This window comes from Hydra viridissima, unplaced genomic scaffold (genome assembly GCF_058129835.1).
Source record: "Hydra viridissima isolate aposymbiotic clone 2 unplaced genomic scaffold, HvirCarnegie_v1 scaffold_8, whole genome shotgun sequence".
Classification (NCBI taxonomy): Eukaryota; Metazoa; Cnidaria; class Hydrozoa; order Anthoathecata; family Hydridae; genus Hydra; species Hydra viridissima.
Window position 1 is genome coordinate 3,220,001 of NW_028324307.1, and position 16,118 is coordinate 3,236,118.

Below are 16,118 nucleotides of genomic sequence, written 5' to 3' on the forward strand. Positions count from 1 at the left end.
TGAGTACAATATACACTTGTAATACAAGATCAAACATGGCAATTGGTGTTGGCAATATGATATCAGGTACTATCGGATTGATTGGAAACGGATTTATTATTGGTTTTTCATTTATCTGTTGGAGAGAACTTTCTAGGTTCCGTCGTTTAATTTCAATTTTAGCCGTTTCAGACTTCTTGTTCGCAATTATTCAGCTAATTATGTTTGTTCCAAACGCATGGACTTGTAGTTGGGTTTACGGTTTAGTTATGTGTAAACTTCTCACTGCCGGATTAGCTGCAAGCGCTAATATAGCTGTGGGATTCATAGTTATCATTGCGATTGATAGGTATTTTGGCATTGTATATTTAATGAGCTCGATACTTGATAAAAACAGATTTAGGATGGTTGTTGCTATTAACGTAGCTGCAGGCCTTCTGTCCGTAGTTCCTCCATTAGTAATTCTACAAGTTGGACAATCTGCTACATGCATTGCAGAATGGAGCAATAAAAAATCTGCTATTTATTCTTTATGCTTACTGATATTTTATTACATTTTACCAGTAGTAGTACTTACTTTTATGTACGGCAATTTATTTTTATCACTCAAGAAAACTTACTTAAAAACGCATGTTTTAAATAACGAGCAGCAAAAGCGTCGCTTGAAGAAAAACAAAAAAACACTTTTCATAATAGTTCCAATTTTGGTTTGTTTTGCCGTTTTGGTTCTTCCAAACCGGATTGCCTGGATTGTGTATAGCATTAATGGACTAAATAACGTCAAAATTACAAAAGACATTTCTATTTTTAAATTGGTTTCCGAAATACCATACGGATTTCATGCAGCAATAAATCCTGTTATCTATTCCATCGTAGATATTAAGTTTAGATCGCAAGTTAAGCATTCTCTCCGTTATCTTAAAAGACTCACATCTGTAGAAAAGGTGACTTCATCAAGTAGCATGTAGTAGACATGTGGACAAGATGCAAAACAGAGGCACAGAATAGTTTTATTGGAATTCTACAGAAATAGCATAACATAAGAGAAAGAAGTGCGCATGGGTAATTGTAATTAGCAGAACTATTTGTTTCTAGATCTCTTGATTTATCATGCACAACGCTGATTGCTTTTACTACTTCTTTGGTTGAAAAAATTTAAAAAAACCTTCGCAAAAACAAAATTAAAATCAATTTGTTTAAAAATAATGAATGTTTTAAAAGTTGTAAGCTGAAAGAACACGTAAATATCAATCAAATATATTATTGTATAATTTTTCTTAAAAATTTTCGTTGAACCCTAATGTTCCATTTGGTCCCAGGAGCCATTTGTCGAACAAAGACTTTTGAATATCAAAATATACTTTGTTCAGGAAAATATTTGGCATGAGATAAGACTGCCTATTAAATTGACTTAAAAAACCTGATTGTTAATTTTTGAAGTTATAAGGTAAGGAACGGACGAATCAGTGGCATTTTTTTTTATTTTTACTGATTAGAAAAAAGTTCTGAGCACGTTTATCATATTCGCAAATATGGGATGAATATTTTGATATGAACTATCTTTAGCTGTTCTTTAGCTTTAGTTTAATTTGGTTTAACATTCAGAAAAATCATTGCTATTGGTCTGGAGACTTCAGAACTTTATTCATTTGTAGGGTTTTGGTCTTAGATTTTACTTTATCAACATTACTGACTTCCTCAAAAACACCATCACTTTCTGGAAATAAATCTTGTGATACACAGAGACAATAAACAAAAAACATAAAAATAAACATTTAAATTTAAAGTTTTTCAATCATTTAACTTTCAAGTTTTGCAAGTCATAAAAAGAACCATGTAATTTTTTTTTTACTCTTTTAACATTATTTTTTAATTATATTAACTTCAGCGCAATGAAAGATTGGCTATGCAAAAATTAATACACCTTCTTCTGGGTTCTAGTTTATAACAAAAATCAGGCCCCTCCCCCCTATACCCCAAATCCCAATGTCCTGTATGTTTGTTTTTCTAACCAAGAAAAAAGGTTCTAAACCCAATGCTTTGGTCTGGAATACAGATTTGACACTTTTTGAAATCAGAAAAAGGGCGTTCTTGTAGTCATGGTGATCTTGGTGTCCTTAGCTTGTCAGCTCTAAACTAAAAACGCACTAAAAAAACAGTTGAAAGCAATTTGTTTTATCTTTTGACCGCTTTGCTCAATTAATGCAAGAGATAGCTTCTTTTTTTTAACAGCTCCATTAATGCATCTCTTGCTTAGGATCAACTTGGAGAAGTTTCGTGTACAGAATCAATAAGCTTCAGTGTATTTTCTTTGGAACAAAGAAACTCCCGTAAAGTTAGTACTCCCGTAAGTTTGTAGTATTTCTATACCGATGTCCTGATTTAAAATCCAGTTGTTAGTGCATAAGATTTTTAATTACATATTTTAAAAAAGAACTTTAAATTAGGTAGCCAGGCAAGTCCGCACATTAAGGTGGTAATAGTCTGTAAATACTAAAACTGTTTTTATTTTTGTTAAAAACTGTGAAATAAAAAAAACATTCAGCGTAAACAATTTAAGAACTAATTGTTTAAAAAATGCTGAGTCAGCATAAAATATGCTCTTTTGACTGCACTTTTAAAGGTGATTCTTTCTTAACTAATCAGACTTTGAGTCTAAAATTTAGCAAAAAGGTTAAATTTAGCAAAAAAGTTAAATTTAGCAAAAAGGTTAATTTCTCCATTATTACTTTCATAACATCGGTAGAATCAAAATGGCGGTATTTTCAATAATGGTTTTTTACTTTTTTGTTTTTTGTTTTTTAACTTTGTTTTTTAACTTTATTGCAAAATGCTGTCATTATCTCAGGAACAGCAAACTGTAAAAACTTTATTTTGGTCCCCTTCACAGTTACCCTGTAAGAAATCTTTGAAAATATCAGGCGTAGTTCTCAATTAGTTAAGAGATATCTATAGTCAAAGTTGAACAATTTTTTTATTTACCAAACAAAAAAACAAAATAAATTAAAAACTAAGGACCTGAAAACTTTCTACACAGGTCATCATCACAAAAACTTTTTCTTGTAGTTCTCAGCTTTCTCCTCCTCAATTTTATTTATTTTTAAGATTGGACAACTTGGATTGATTCAGCTCTACAAGGGATTTTAGGTAGAGTTGTCTGATCCAGCAAGTTACATTGACAGGTTTTTAACTTGTTCATTTTCCCATTTAGACAAAGAGACGAACTTTATTTTTTTTTTTTTTGTTCCACAGGTGTATCTAATCAATTTTTAACATTTTAATTTACGTCTTTAAGATTCATATAATAGGGTTGGTCATATTTCTTTAATTTTAACAATCATAATGTATAAAGTTATTCACACTCTTTCCAAAAGAATGCCAAGCGACACCAGAAAGTTTGGATTTAACTTCTACAAAAGATACTAGCCTTTAAAAAAAATCTTGACATCGTAGTTGATTACAATAAGATAAATAACTAAGATAAAACGTGAAAAAACCAAGATTATGAATGAGTTGCAAGGGTTTTCCCAAAGGCTTTTACTAAAAGATAGTATCAATGACTCTTCTTTGATGGCAGTTAAGATTTAACAAATTAAAAGACAGAAAGAGAAGAAAAAGATATTCTTGGATAGAAGAAAAACTGGGCTGGTAAAAACTTTGAAAACAGAGTGCAGATCTCATTTACTTACAGAATAACTCAGCACGATTTCTGACCTTCAAATACCAAGAAAATTGTTTAAGATACTTGACATTAACGATGGATTTAAAGTTCCTGTTTAGATCTGGCCAGAAAATCAGTCATTCGCCATTACTAATGCAGCTGTCCAACATTTAACATGTGTTATTGAATGTGCCGAGAAAGGCGTTGCGTTAATTGAGAACTTAAATCAATGAACAAAAGATGAGCTGCAAAAGAGCTGCAAAGGAACTACGTCGCACAAGCCTGGGTACTTTTTACCAAATAGCGTTCTTGAGACAGTCAAATTAAAAACGGGAGAAGATGTTTATCTTAAGAAAATGATAGCGTTCAACAAAAAAGTGCGTTGCTTTCAGTATTTACATTTTAGTTCGAGTTCGAAATCGCATCACCCCAATAATCTCCATAGAACTACAATAATTGTAGTTCTAAGGAGATTATTGTTCCTGACCTTGGGTTTAAGTTCTAATTAATTCATTAAAAGTACGTCAAAAACTGATAAACATTCAGGAGACAGATCAAATTGCTCCAAATTCGAAATAGAGGTTTCAGACACTGTAAACGCAACAGAACTTTAACAAGCTTGCTAACATTCGAATCATTTGCTTCTATAATTTCAAGTGCAGCTCTTAAAGTATTGACTTCTTAAAGTTGAATTAGCTATTCCATTTGCTTTTACATGGCAAAACGTTTTTTCTGTAGTCCAATTCTAGAAAATCGCATCTCGTTGATAAAGCTTTCAGAGCGAGTGCTTTTATGAACATTGGCAGCCAATAAGGAGCAATTTGTTTGAGTATCTTTCACAAATTTTGTGATATTAGAACTTTTTGTAACAATTGGATGAAACGTGTGATCAAGACAAAGCATTTCACTTTGAATCTCTATGCTTTATGTTTTAATAATATTATGTTGATATTAAATTGATATAATATTGAAATTTTAATTAGTATGTAGATATTGATGCTATGTTGATAGTGTATTGATGTTAATAAGTCGATGATAAGCTGATATGATGCTGATATTATATTGGTAATTTTATCATAATGATTCTTAATACAGGTTTAATAACCGTTTATGCTAAGTTTGTTATTTTAGAATCAAGTACCTGTAAAAGCATTTAAGTTTGAAATCTATCAAAAGTTAATTCTCATGGCAATTTTTTCAAATGCTCTGAAGGTAAACATTTTGACCTTTAAGCTTAACTAGAATTTTAAAGACTAAGAATTGATTGTGACTTTATCACAATAAAAAATTTATAACAATTTTATTTAACGACATGCTAATGGAAATGGAAATTTCTGCAGAAAAAATCAAACTTTAAAAAAATTTTCATGAGTTTTTGAAGAAAAAAGCATATGTATTTTAACCAGTTTTGTAGAAAAAAACACGACTTTGTTATCTACTAACTGATCAAATTATATCAAAACTAAGTCTGATGGGTTTTTTAAAAAGTAGAGATTAATTAAATAAAGTAAGCTATTTGCAAAAATTTTTAGAAGTACTTGATGCTCAAAAGAATACAGGTAAGTTATATCAATGAAGTCAAGTATATATTTAGGGCTAAGATATTACCCTTGTCGCTTGCAGCAAAAGTCTCTTTACATTTTGGACACTTCACACAGTGCAGTTTACCAGAAAAACAAATAACATATGACTTCTCCAAACAAACGGGACACTCATACTTTTGTTTTTGCAAACCTTTTAGCCGGCTTATTAGTTGGCTCGCTTGCTCTCTTCCGCTCTTCTTATAAGCACTTCGTTCATTTTTGGTAAGATCTGATAAATACCAATACACATCAAAAAACTTAAAGTTGATTGCATCATATGCCACTCTAAAAAAGCCGTGGTCTCCCCACTCTGAACCCCATGAGTTCATGAACTGCAAAGAGTCACAATTAAAGCTGGTCAAGACAACAGCATGACCTATATATTTTAGAGCTGACAAACTATTTTTAAACTCAAGATCATTTTTTGTCAGCGCTTTTGATTTATTTGAAATTTTTTCAAAGAACTGATAAAATCTGCGCCATTCGCAATCCGGGTAATAACCGTTTTCTTGTTCAGCATTTAACAATGCAAATGTAGCCACGACAGGTCGTTTTGCAATGATAGCTTTCTTTGCTTCTTTTAAACTTACCTCTTGATAACGAAGACGATGTTTAGGACAATGATGCTTTAATACCTCAGCTGTTTTTGCTGGTTTGAGAAAAAAACTTTCACTGATTTCTTTCGTTATCGTGGGAAAATCAGGATATCCGTTTTCCCTACTGATTATACGTAATGTAGCTAAATGTATTACTGCACCAACGGCATAAGCATAGCACACTGGCCCAACCTGCTTTTGTGGTTCAATTGATTTATTCTCTTTGTTAATATATTGATCTAAGGAGACAGAAGCAAGAACATCACTTAAAGCTTCCTGACTACAGATAACGTCCTTGGCAAACTGGCATACATCTTTCATAAGTTTGCAGTTGTTTACTTGGATGAACAATTTTGTTTGATTATTCTCGGTATCAATTTTCCAGTTGTGTTTCACAAATATTGATCGAGGCAAATCTTCAGTAGCAAAAATCGAGCTGAGTCTAAACATGAGCTTAGCATCCTTTCCCCACATAAAACTTTCCTCGCTATATAAGTGAAGTGGATCAGTTAAGGAGTTTCGAGTTATCAAACAACACACAACATGAACATCTAACCGACGCAACTTCTCCAATGGAGCATCATTTATATTTCCGTCCGTTGGCAAACCATCCGAAAGAACAAATAATAACTTTCTATAGTTTTTATATTGATCAAGTGACATTAGAGCAGCTGCTTCTAAAAGAGCTCGAATTAGTGGAGTGCTTCCATAAATAAATGGCTTTGCAGTTTTTTTCAACATATCAAGACGTTCTTCGTCTAAAGTTTTTCTTTTTTTAAATCTATTTTTCCGTTTAAAATATTTCTAGCTTCTTTTAAATTAACAACTGTATGAAATTCAACAGGTAAAATTAACATTTCTTTGACTTTGCTCACAACTTCTAAAACATGACTTTCAGAGGCAGGTTTTATGTCAAACTCCCTCAAAGTTTTTGATACTTTATTAGCCAGTAATCCGTCTCTGCAGAAAGCTGGCAGAATACCAACCACATTTTTAACAAAGTTGCTATCCGATTCCAGTTGAGTGAGAAACATCGCTGCCAAATGAAAGTCAATTACCTTACTAACTGTGTTTACACTAGCCCAATCAGAAATAAACGGGGCACCGTTTACCTTTAAAATGTTCATAATTGATTTAATAATGTCTTCTTTGTTTTTACGCATCAGGTTCTGATTAGGCTGAATGGGTTTTATTGTATTTAACAAGTCAAATGTTTTATTATTAATTGAACCTACCCCAATCACAAAGCCGAGGTGATTATCATCCATGTCCTCTATTATTAAATCGTCGATTGTGTTGAACATGGACTTAATCCAATTATTGTCAGTAAAATCATGCTCCTTTCCTTCGTAATTCTCTTGCATAGATCCTGAAACATCCAACACAACTCCAATCAGAAGATTTTGATTGTGACTTGCTTCTAAGTTCTTTCTATTTATTGTCATAGCCATATCTAAAATTTTAAAAACTAATATTAAAATTTTAAAAACTAATATTATTACTTTGTTAAAAATGTGCAAAAGATTTAAAAATAATATATAAGTTTTAAATACGTTTTTTAAATGATATTGTCACTCTTACAGACTTTTCATCAAATGGAGCGTTTTAAAAAAACGTTTGGAAAACTCTTTTTAAAAACTTAAAGAAATTAAAATAGTTGACACGGTTTATCTTTCATGTACCAATATCACATTTCATAAGTCAGCATTTCATTATGAGGGTTACGAACGAAATTTATTATTACAATTTGATCATAATTTATTAGTGTAAATAAACATAGTTTAAGAATTAAATAGCGTACTCTGTTTGAAAATTTACGTCTTCAGACAATTTTTTGCACTAAAAATAAAAACAAACCCAAATAAAGCTTGGTTGAATACTTGCCAAAACATAAATCTAAAACAACAGCTGAACTGAACAAACTCTAGGGGTGTTGTTTGCAGATCGCAACAACAACGCACATATTTACTTGAATACTTTCACTTTCATCAAGCAACAATTTCTTTTGCATGCTTCGAATTATTCTTTGAAGTCATGCAATTTAAATGCAGGGGTTGGACAAAATAATAGGAATGTTAGCTTTAAAAATGCAAAGTTTTCAAGTGTCTATAAAATCTTTGCAATTAAAAATATTTTGTGGCCTATTAATCAGTTATTCCTGTATCTAAATCAGTTATCATGTTGTTCTAAAATATTCGTTTATTTTCAGATATCATACGTAAAAAATAAAAAAAAAAATTTAGCATTTAGACGGAGTTGTTAGATTTCAAATGAGGACAAAATGTTGGTGCTCGAATGGCAGGCGCTGTGTGTGTGTGTGTGTGTGTGTGTGTGTGTGTGTGTGTGTGTGTGTGTGTGTGTGTGTGTGTGTGTGTGTGTGTGTGTGTGTGTGTGTGTGTGTGTGTGTGTGATAGCGACAAAATCAAGGCCTTTTAGTTTTTTCAGTCTTATCAATTTTTAAATTATTAGAAAGCTAAAAACTTAATTCATTATTTTTACTTTTGGTTAGACTTATTTTTTATCGGTGTTACATTACTACAGCAAAGACAAAATTGTTATGATTTCAAGAAGCACTGTCTCTAGAGTAAGCATCTTCTAAGCTAAACTCCGGAAGAAAGACAAAGCTTTTAGAAAGAGACCGTTGTACAATAACACGCATTGTGAAACGAAATTATCAAGATACAGCTCCTAATATGTCGCAGAACTCAATGACCATCATGAAAATCCAGTGTCTACTAAAGCTGTGTGCCGTGAGCAGCTCGGCACACAGCTTTGGTAGACACTAGATTTTTAAGATGGATTTTGCTTATTTGATAGATAACAAGTCCGTCTTTATGCTAAGTTTTTTTTTTTTGTTACTTACGTATGGGTTTACGGGAGAGCTGCAGTAAAAAAACCTTTGCTTTCGTTGCAAAGCGTCAAGAGCGGTACAATAAGTTTCAAAATTGATTATTGGAGCAATATAAAATATCATTTTCTTAGATCAATTGTCTTTTACCTTATTTTTTACCACTGCCATGTATACGTGTGAAGACAACTAAAAGATGAGTATAACCCATATTGTCTTCTTCCAACTGTAAGTCATGGAGGAGTATCTGTGATGATATGGGTGCCTACTTCATGGAAATTGGTCAGCCCAATAGTTTCTCTTCATTGTAGAATAAAAGCCAAGGTTATTTAAGTATTTTATTAGACCATGTTCATTATTTGGTTTTGGTTCTATTTACGAGAGAAAACTAAATTTTTCAAGATGATACTAAAAAGGTATTGCTGCTTTGAAGCTAAAGCATTCAGGGGAAGTTTAACTTTTATCCAGTCAGGGTATCACAGTACCCTGACTTTAATAGTATTGAGAATTTGTAGTGAATTTAAGAAAAACATCTGTGATCTGTCAGAAAATGCTTCTACTATTCCTAATCATAAGGCTCATGCTATTTCAGCCCTGAGGCTTTCACTGCTCGGTCTTGAGCATTATATCCAAATACAATTAAACTAAAATGTTGAATTTTAATTATCAAAACTTCAAGAGATACTGATTATTCAGTGCCAATATATGGAACATACTTTTTGCGTTCTCATTGCGACATATCTTAAACTAACATAGTTAAATAGGCAGCACTCTTTTGATGTGTAGTTTTACATGCTTTTTCAAATATGTTATATAAATATATATACATAATAATAAGATATAAAAGGCTGTAAAACATCACGTATGGCCTCATGAAGTTATAAAAAATATACAACTAACCATAAACGATAGTAGTTTCATAACCAATTTCACAAGAACTTCAAAAAACAACAGTTTAAACTAACAACTTCTTTTATACAATTTATTAACAAACTTTACATGATTTTCGACATGTAGTTAACATGTAGTCTGGATTTTTCTTGCATTCGCCTAACTTGGCCCACGCTTCACACTTCGGGTCATTGTCACTACAACCTGGGTCGAAAAAATAAATATCTCAAATACCGTTTACTTTGACACCAAACAGATTTATAAACTTTGAAAGAATGTAAACACAAAAATATATTATAAAAAATAAATATTTGAAAAAGAGATTTTGATTAACATCTTACCTGGACAAGCCTTACAAGATTTTCGACAAGCAGTTAACATGTAATCTGGGTTTTTAGTGCATTCACCAGTTGAAGCCCAAGCTGCACAATTGATGTCATTATCTCCACACCCAGCTTGATTAAAAAAAAAAAAAAAAGAAAAGCAAAATGAAAATGTAATGCACAATGACATTAACTGTAATGCGCAATATTAGTTGATTGATTTCTGCCATGTTATTTATTATAATGTAAATTGTTAATGTTATTTATTGCAATGCACAATGTTAGTTATTGCAACGCGCATGTAAGTTAACTGTCATGCGCAATCATATTTGGTTTTAATTTGTAATTTTAATTTTATGTTAACTTATCTTAAGGCTCACTTTTTAATTATTTTAAGTGTTGTTGTAATTGTAAATCAATGGTTTCCCTGAAACGTTTTAACTTCCGAATTTTAAGTTTTTGTCAATTAAAAAAAAGTTATTGTCGTAAAGAAAAATACCAGGGCAAGCATTGCAAGATTTGCGACAATATTTCGACATATAGTCGGGATTGCTCTTGCATTCTCCTGATGAAGCCCAAACTACGCAATTGGTATCATAATCGATGCACTGATCTGTAGAACATAAATAAAAAAACATTTGTTTTTAAACACTGTTCCGTATAAAAGAACTTAAATTTATTTAAAGTTACGAGTAAATTTATCTTAAAAATACATGAACTACCTGCACAAACTTTACAGGATTTGCGACAGGTTTTTAACATCCAGTCGGGATTTTTCTTGCATTCTCCAGTAATTGCCCATTCTGCGCAGTTCACATCCTTATCTTTACATTCCTCTAAAATATTAACCTGTATAAATAAAGACTGAACTGAATTTTAATGGCTTCACTTTGTTACGTAGTGAACAAAAATTACCAGCACACGACTTGCAACACAATCGCATCATTCCTTGAGAATAGGTGGAGTCCGTGCAAAAGCCTTTTTTAGCCCACTCAGGACATTCTTTCTCCAAGTCATTACCAGCAGTGCATTGTGGCAAGGCTGATGTGGAGACCGGCTTAGCAGTTGTTGAGCCTAGCGAACAATCAAAAGCAATTCAAAAGCATCAACCCACAGTTATACTTGGCTCGATTGTACAAGCAACTCAGAAACTTTATCAAATGTAAAAGATAAGTTTTATTACTTGCACATGACTTGCAGCAGAGCTGGCTCATGCTTTGCCAAAAGGTTGCAGCTGTGCAATAACCTGATTTTGCCCACAGTGGACAGTCTTTATGGATATCATTTCCTGCACTGCATTTGGGTGAGGGTGTGGTTTTGGGAGTCGGCGTGCCTAAATGTTATCGAGTTAAAAGAGGAGATTTATGTAGTTGTAGTACTATAGAAAACGAAAACAAGAGATTTTAACATTACCTGGACAAGGATACATTTTGTTTAGTTGAACAATATCTCCTTTGCTGAAGCCATTTCTTTGACCAATGACTTTTTGTTTGCTTTTGTCTTTTGTAACAATTGTCACTCGACCTCCTCCAAACGCAGTTTCATCATAGTGCATCATGGACTCGTAATCATAAGGCTCTCCCAAGCTATCAATCGTGCTTGTGGAATGTATGTTAAAATTGAACTGCATGTTGATTGGGACTGAAGTTGAATGACAAAAAAAATGCATTGATTAATCAAATTACAACAAACCATTTTTTTCTTAAAGTATTTCATATAGATAAATAACTCACATGTTTGAATGTTATTCCAAATTATACTAACATAGTTGTCACGATCTGGTCTACTTTGCTCATGATAAAATCCTATAAAAGATAAACTTTTATTATTTAAAATCCATCATTGATTGCTTGTGTGAAATTCGATCATAACGAAATTAGAGTTTACGGCTTTAGAGTTTTTTATTTCATTTCCATAAAATTGATGGTTTGAATGAATTGAAGAAACTTTTTTTTTTTTGATATAAGAAATATGTTTATAAATTTACTTTAAAACTATATTTTATCATATTTTTTTATTTAATAGAACATTTTGTTTTTTAATGGTTTCTATTAACATCTGCGGTATTATTTTCCATACACTATCACTTTAAATTATAATAATCAATAAAAATAATGACCCCATGGAGAGTCGATGATGATGTAGAGGATGAAAATTAGTTTGTAACTTACCTAAACTATGACCAATCTCGTGCATCACAATACCAAGTACAAAGCAGCCGTCGGCCAATGAAATTTCGTTAACTCTGTATCTCTGAAACCCAACATCCGAGGAACATCTAAAGTGTGTTTTAACATATTTAGCATATTTAACATAAAGTTTTTTACAATTTCCCATTCTTAGAATAACTGCTTTTGTAAGTTGAAGGGATGTTCATGTAGTAAATACAGTGAATTTAATTAGTGTGTTTTTTACAATTTCCCATTCTTAGAATAACTGCTTTTGTAAGTTGAAGGGATGTTCATGTAGTAAATACAGTGAATTTAATTAGTGTGTTTTTTACAATTTCCCATTCTTAGAATAACTGCTTTTGTAAGTTGAAGGGATGTTCATGTAGTAAATACAGTGAATTTAATTAGTGTGTTTTTTAAATACAACAAAATTTTTAAAAACATTTCATTTCATAAGGACATTTCTTACTTTAATCTCATAACAACATGTAACGCATTGATTTATTGAAATAAACAGATATTAGTACTTACCCATCACCGTGATAAAAGCTTAAGTACTCGATTTGATTAGTTCTCTGAACAAACTTTATGCATGTGTGCTTGTGGTACTGATCGAAAGCTTGGAGTACCATTGGTTGCCTTGATCTACCTTAATAATGTTAAACCATTTTAAAACAATATTAAAAGGTATTAAAAAATGTTAAACGATATTTTAAGAAGACAGTATAATTTTTTAGAACCTTTTATGAAACAACCATCTTACTCAATCTGCTAAGATCGTATGGAACAATGTTGTTTGGCCAACGCCCTCCGATAATACTTCCGAAGCCGTTCATGATCGCCTTTCTTTGATCGGGATCCAATCGCATATCTCCTTCAAAGTGCTCCTTGTCTTAAAAAAAAATACGTTTTCATATTTAGAAATACTGTAGATGTTTGAAGAAAAAGAACCAAACAGCGGATAAATAAAAATTTATAATTGTGGTTTATTTTACAAAAGCTGAGATGAATAAATCCTCTAAATATAAATTGACAGAGTAGAATAAATCTAAAATCAAAAATTATATACATTAAAGTTATAAATGAAAAGAGTTACTTTCCATCTCTTTAGCCCATTTTGATGAAGTATAACCTATGCAGCAGATAAAAATGATGCTGGGTAGTGTGAACATGGTGAAGCCTGTTTTGAAAACAAAGTTGCTACAAAAGGGAGAGAATTCACGCTTTTATAGGGTTTAATTGAATAATTAAATACAGTTGATTAAATATATTTATTTTCTTGAAAGCTAAACTCACAATAAACGTGCGCAATAATTAAAGCGTGATATTATTAGAAAAACATCAGTAAATAGTATATAAATATCACAAGTAAATGTATAAAACTTTTTTGATTAATTTTGAAAGGGATTTTTTATAAAGTTGTACTCTCAATTCCTTTCAGTTTTTAATCTCGTCATCAAAGTATGACATTTGTTAAGATGACAGGTCGCAAATGTGTTCTACCGTACTAAATAATACTTTATTACAGATTACTGTTTGCATTTCAATGTTTGTACGCTCTTTGTCTGTCTGTACAGATGGTGATTTCACAAATCTAGCGGAAGCGTAAGATCGATGTGTATTACTTAGATACCGCTAAGCAAATGAATTGATTATGTGCTATTTCTTTTAAAAAAACATTTTGTTACGTAGCTCTATGTTTTACCCAATGCTTTTAATGAAAAACCCTTTTCAAGTTATTATTAAATCAGAATATTTTGTCTTTCTTTGGATCTCAACTCATTTGGAATGGTTTAGAATAAACAGGGTTTATAGGAAACATGAGGAGGGATACATGTTTTGAATTTATAAAAAAGGAGTTCTACATGACAAATTGATGTTTTAAAGTTTGACCATGGCTTCAATTATTTCTGATTATAAAGAAATTTCTTTGTCTAAAACAAGTTTACACAAAAGTTAACTTTTAACTTGAAAAAAATTTTTAAGCTTGTTTCGGCGATATATATATATATATATATATATATATATATATATATATATATATATATATATATATATATATATATATATATATATATATATATATAATGGAGTTAACCTCTGGTTTTGGCAAACCAGGGGTTAACTTCAACTTCTGTCTCAGAGAAATCCTTTGGTGGGATGTTGGCTGGCACTATCCTGGTGACTCACAAAAGTTTTCAAAATCTATTAATTACATCTTCAAGAGGTATTTAAATTTATATTTTTGACTCATAATTTTCAATAAGCGGAACCAACTGTTAGTCTTATTTGCCGAATTTCACAAACAGTTAATATAACTTGCAGCTTTATTTCACACATTTTATTATTATTTTCATAAAAATTTATTTTTAACCTTTTGAGTCATTTTAGCATAAAATTTTTAATATGTATCTTTTGCTAAAATTCAGAAAACGAGTGATTATAATATCAGCGAAGTGGTCATTTATAGTTATCAAAACATTTTTCATTTCGTTATTGAAGGCATAAAAATAAACTTTTTTGTTTTCTTTTATTATTTAATTTAAAAAAAATAACATGCATCTGCGTAGTTTTTACAGGAAATTGTGCGGTCCTCATTATTTTTTTGAGCTTACAGACTTTTTTTATAACAGAGCTTCTAAACTCCTTAATGTCAACCTGAACTTTGATGATGAATGATTCCCACTAGGCATTTGCTGTAATTCCACAAGGCATTTGCAATGCATGTTGAATTCAGTGGCAGAAAAGAGACCGGAGATTTATTCAAAGTACACCTCCCGCTCTTTGTGACTACAAGTTGATTGTTTTAAAGCCTGAAACAAGGACATCCACTGAATGTGTCTTATCTACAGCTGAAAAAAGAGGTAAAAAATATTTTTCAGTAGTAGCAAGAGGATGCCCGATATAACTCATCCTGACTATGAAAAGATTTGCTAAACTGTCTGGTTGATTACAATAGTAAACACATCTAATAAATGAGACATCTGTTTTTTATTATGTGTTAAAAGTCATTTTGGAAGCTATGTTGATATAAATGTTTTTAACAGATTATTAGAATTTTAACCTCTTTCAGTAGTTGAAGAATTGTAATTATGTGATGTGTACATCTATGGGAAACACTACTATGGTATAGAATAGTCTAACTTCATCGATTGTTTAAAATAAAACACCAAGTTATAATAGATGTTTGTGAAATCTGGCAAAAAGATTAATAACTGATGCCACTTTTTGAAAATTATGAGTTAAAAATAAAATGTAAGCATCTCTTGAAGACGTAATTAAAAGATATTGAAAATTTTTTTGAGTCACCAGGATGGTGTCAGCTAACATCCCATCAAAGGGTTTCTCTGGTAACAGAAGATGAGGTCAACCCCTGATTCTGGAAAACTGTGAATCATCTGAGTTTTAACTCACCACGATTATCATTATTATAATCTGCAAAACAATATTGATAACCAATTACAATAATTTACTATTTTTTTTTACACGATATATATCGCTGAATGTTTAACAAAGACAGTTGAAATAAACCATCAAATTAATTAATGTTTAAGGCGTCACAAAGTTATTTGTTTTCAACATTTTTTTGATTTCCATCATGAAAATTAATTGGAAAAAAACGAATAAAAATTTTAAACTTCATAAAGTTTAAAGCTTTTAAAAGCTGAAAGTTAAAAAATTTAAGATGTCGAGAATGTGGAGAATATAGAGAACATCAAACAGAGTCATCCAATCAGAATCATTGATTAATATTTTTTTGTGTTTGGGTAGCAATTCATTTCAAAGTCCGTAATATGCAAGCATGTACTAACAGATGTTTTCCTAACTTTGAAGTTTTAAGTTTGAAAAAACTTTGACTTTCTGAGTTTATCAAACATTTTTAATGCAAAAGCTTGCTAATCATTCCTAATAATAAATGGTTGCGAAATCACAATATCAATGACCATAGGCGTAGAACGCGCTGGGACTCGGGGACTCGAGCCCCATTCAGAAATTTGTCGCTGGGGCTTTGCCCCACCCGGGAAAATTCACCGAGCTTTTAAAAATATTTAAAAAATAAACCTGC

General features: G+C 31.3%; 2 protein-coding genes and 1 pseudogene across 3 annotated transcripts in view; 1 reads left to right on the forward strand and 2 right to left on the reverse strand.

Moving 5' to 3' along the window:
• The window catches only part of LOC149884542 (succinate receptor 1-like), a 1,566-nt gene extending 348 nt beyond the window's left edge, over positions 1–1,218 (forward strand). The window contains exon 1 of the mRNA XM_090096182.1: positions 1–1,218. This exon is cut by the window's left edge and continues 348 nt beyond it. Within this exon, the coding sequence (XP_089952308.1) occupies positions 1–947 (947 nt within the window). The 3' untranslated portion in view covers positions 948–1,218.
• Positions 1,219–5,155: 3,937 nt separating this feature from the next.
• Positions 5,156–8,934, reverse strand: LOC149884543 (uncharacterized; annotated as a pseudogene). The gene is made up of 2 exons (XR_016454821.1): positions 8,818–8,934; positions 5,156–7,272 (listed from the first exon to the last, which is right to left on the reverse strand). The product of XR_016454821.1 is annotated as an uncharacterized LOC149884543 (transcript).
• A 687-nt stretch (positions 8,935–9,621) lies between these two features.
• On the reverse strand, positions 9,622–13,268 carry LOC149884544 (zinc metalloproteinase nas-6-like). The gene is made up of 12 exons (XM_090095311.1): positions 13,149–13,268; positions 12,816–12,944; positions 12,584–12,701; positions 12,053–12,159; positions 11,615–11,686; positions 11,295–11,522; positions 11,065–11,214; positions 10,797–10,955; positions 10,604–10,717; positions 10,381–10,494; positions 9,900–10,013; positions 9,622–9,762 (listed from the first exon to the last, which is right to left on the reverse strand). Exons 1-12 carry the CDS (start codon positions 13,222–13,224, stop codon positions 9,653–9,655), a joined length of 1,491 nt encoding a protein of 496 aa, XP_089951437.1. The 5' UTR covers positions 13,225–13,268; the 3' UTR covers positions 9,622–9,652.
• Between the last annotated feature and the right edge of the window lie 2,850 nt (positions 13,269–16,118).

Bases quoted from the DNA above. Each gene is read 5' to 3' on its own strand.
- LOC149884544 (XM_090095311.1), bottom strand. From the start codon at position 13,224: ATGTTCACACTACCCAGCATCATTTTTATCTGCTGCATAGGTTATACT. The intron at 12,945-13,148 runs GTAACTCTTTTC...TTTTTTTTTAAG, and splicing joins ATGGGCTAAAGAGATGGAAA to ACAAGGAGCACTTTGAAGGA. The intron at 12,160-12,583 runs GTAAGTACTAAT...AACACACTTTAG, and splicing joins AGCTTTTATCACGGTGATGG to ATGTTCCTCGGATGTTGGGT.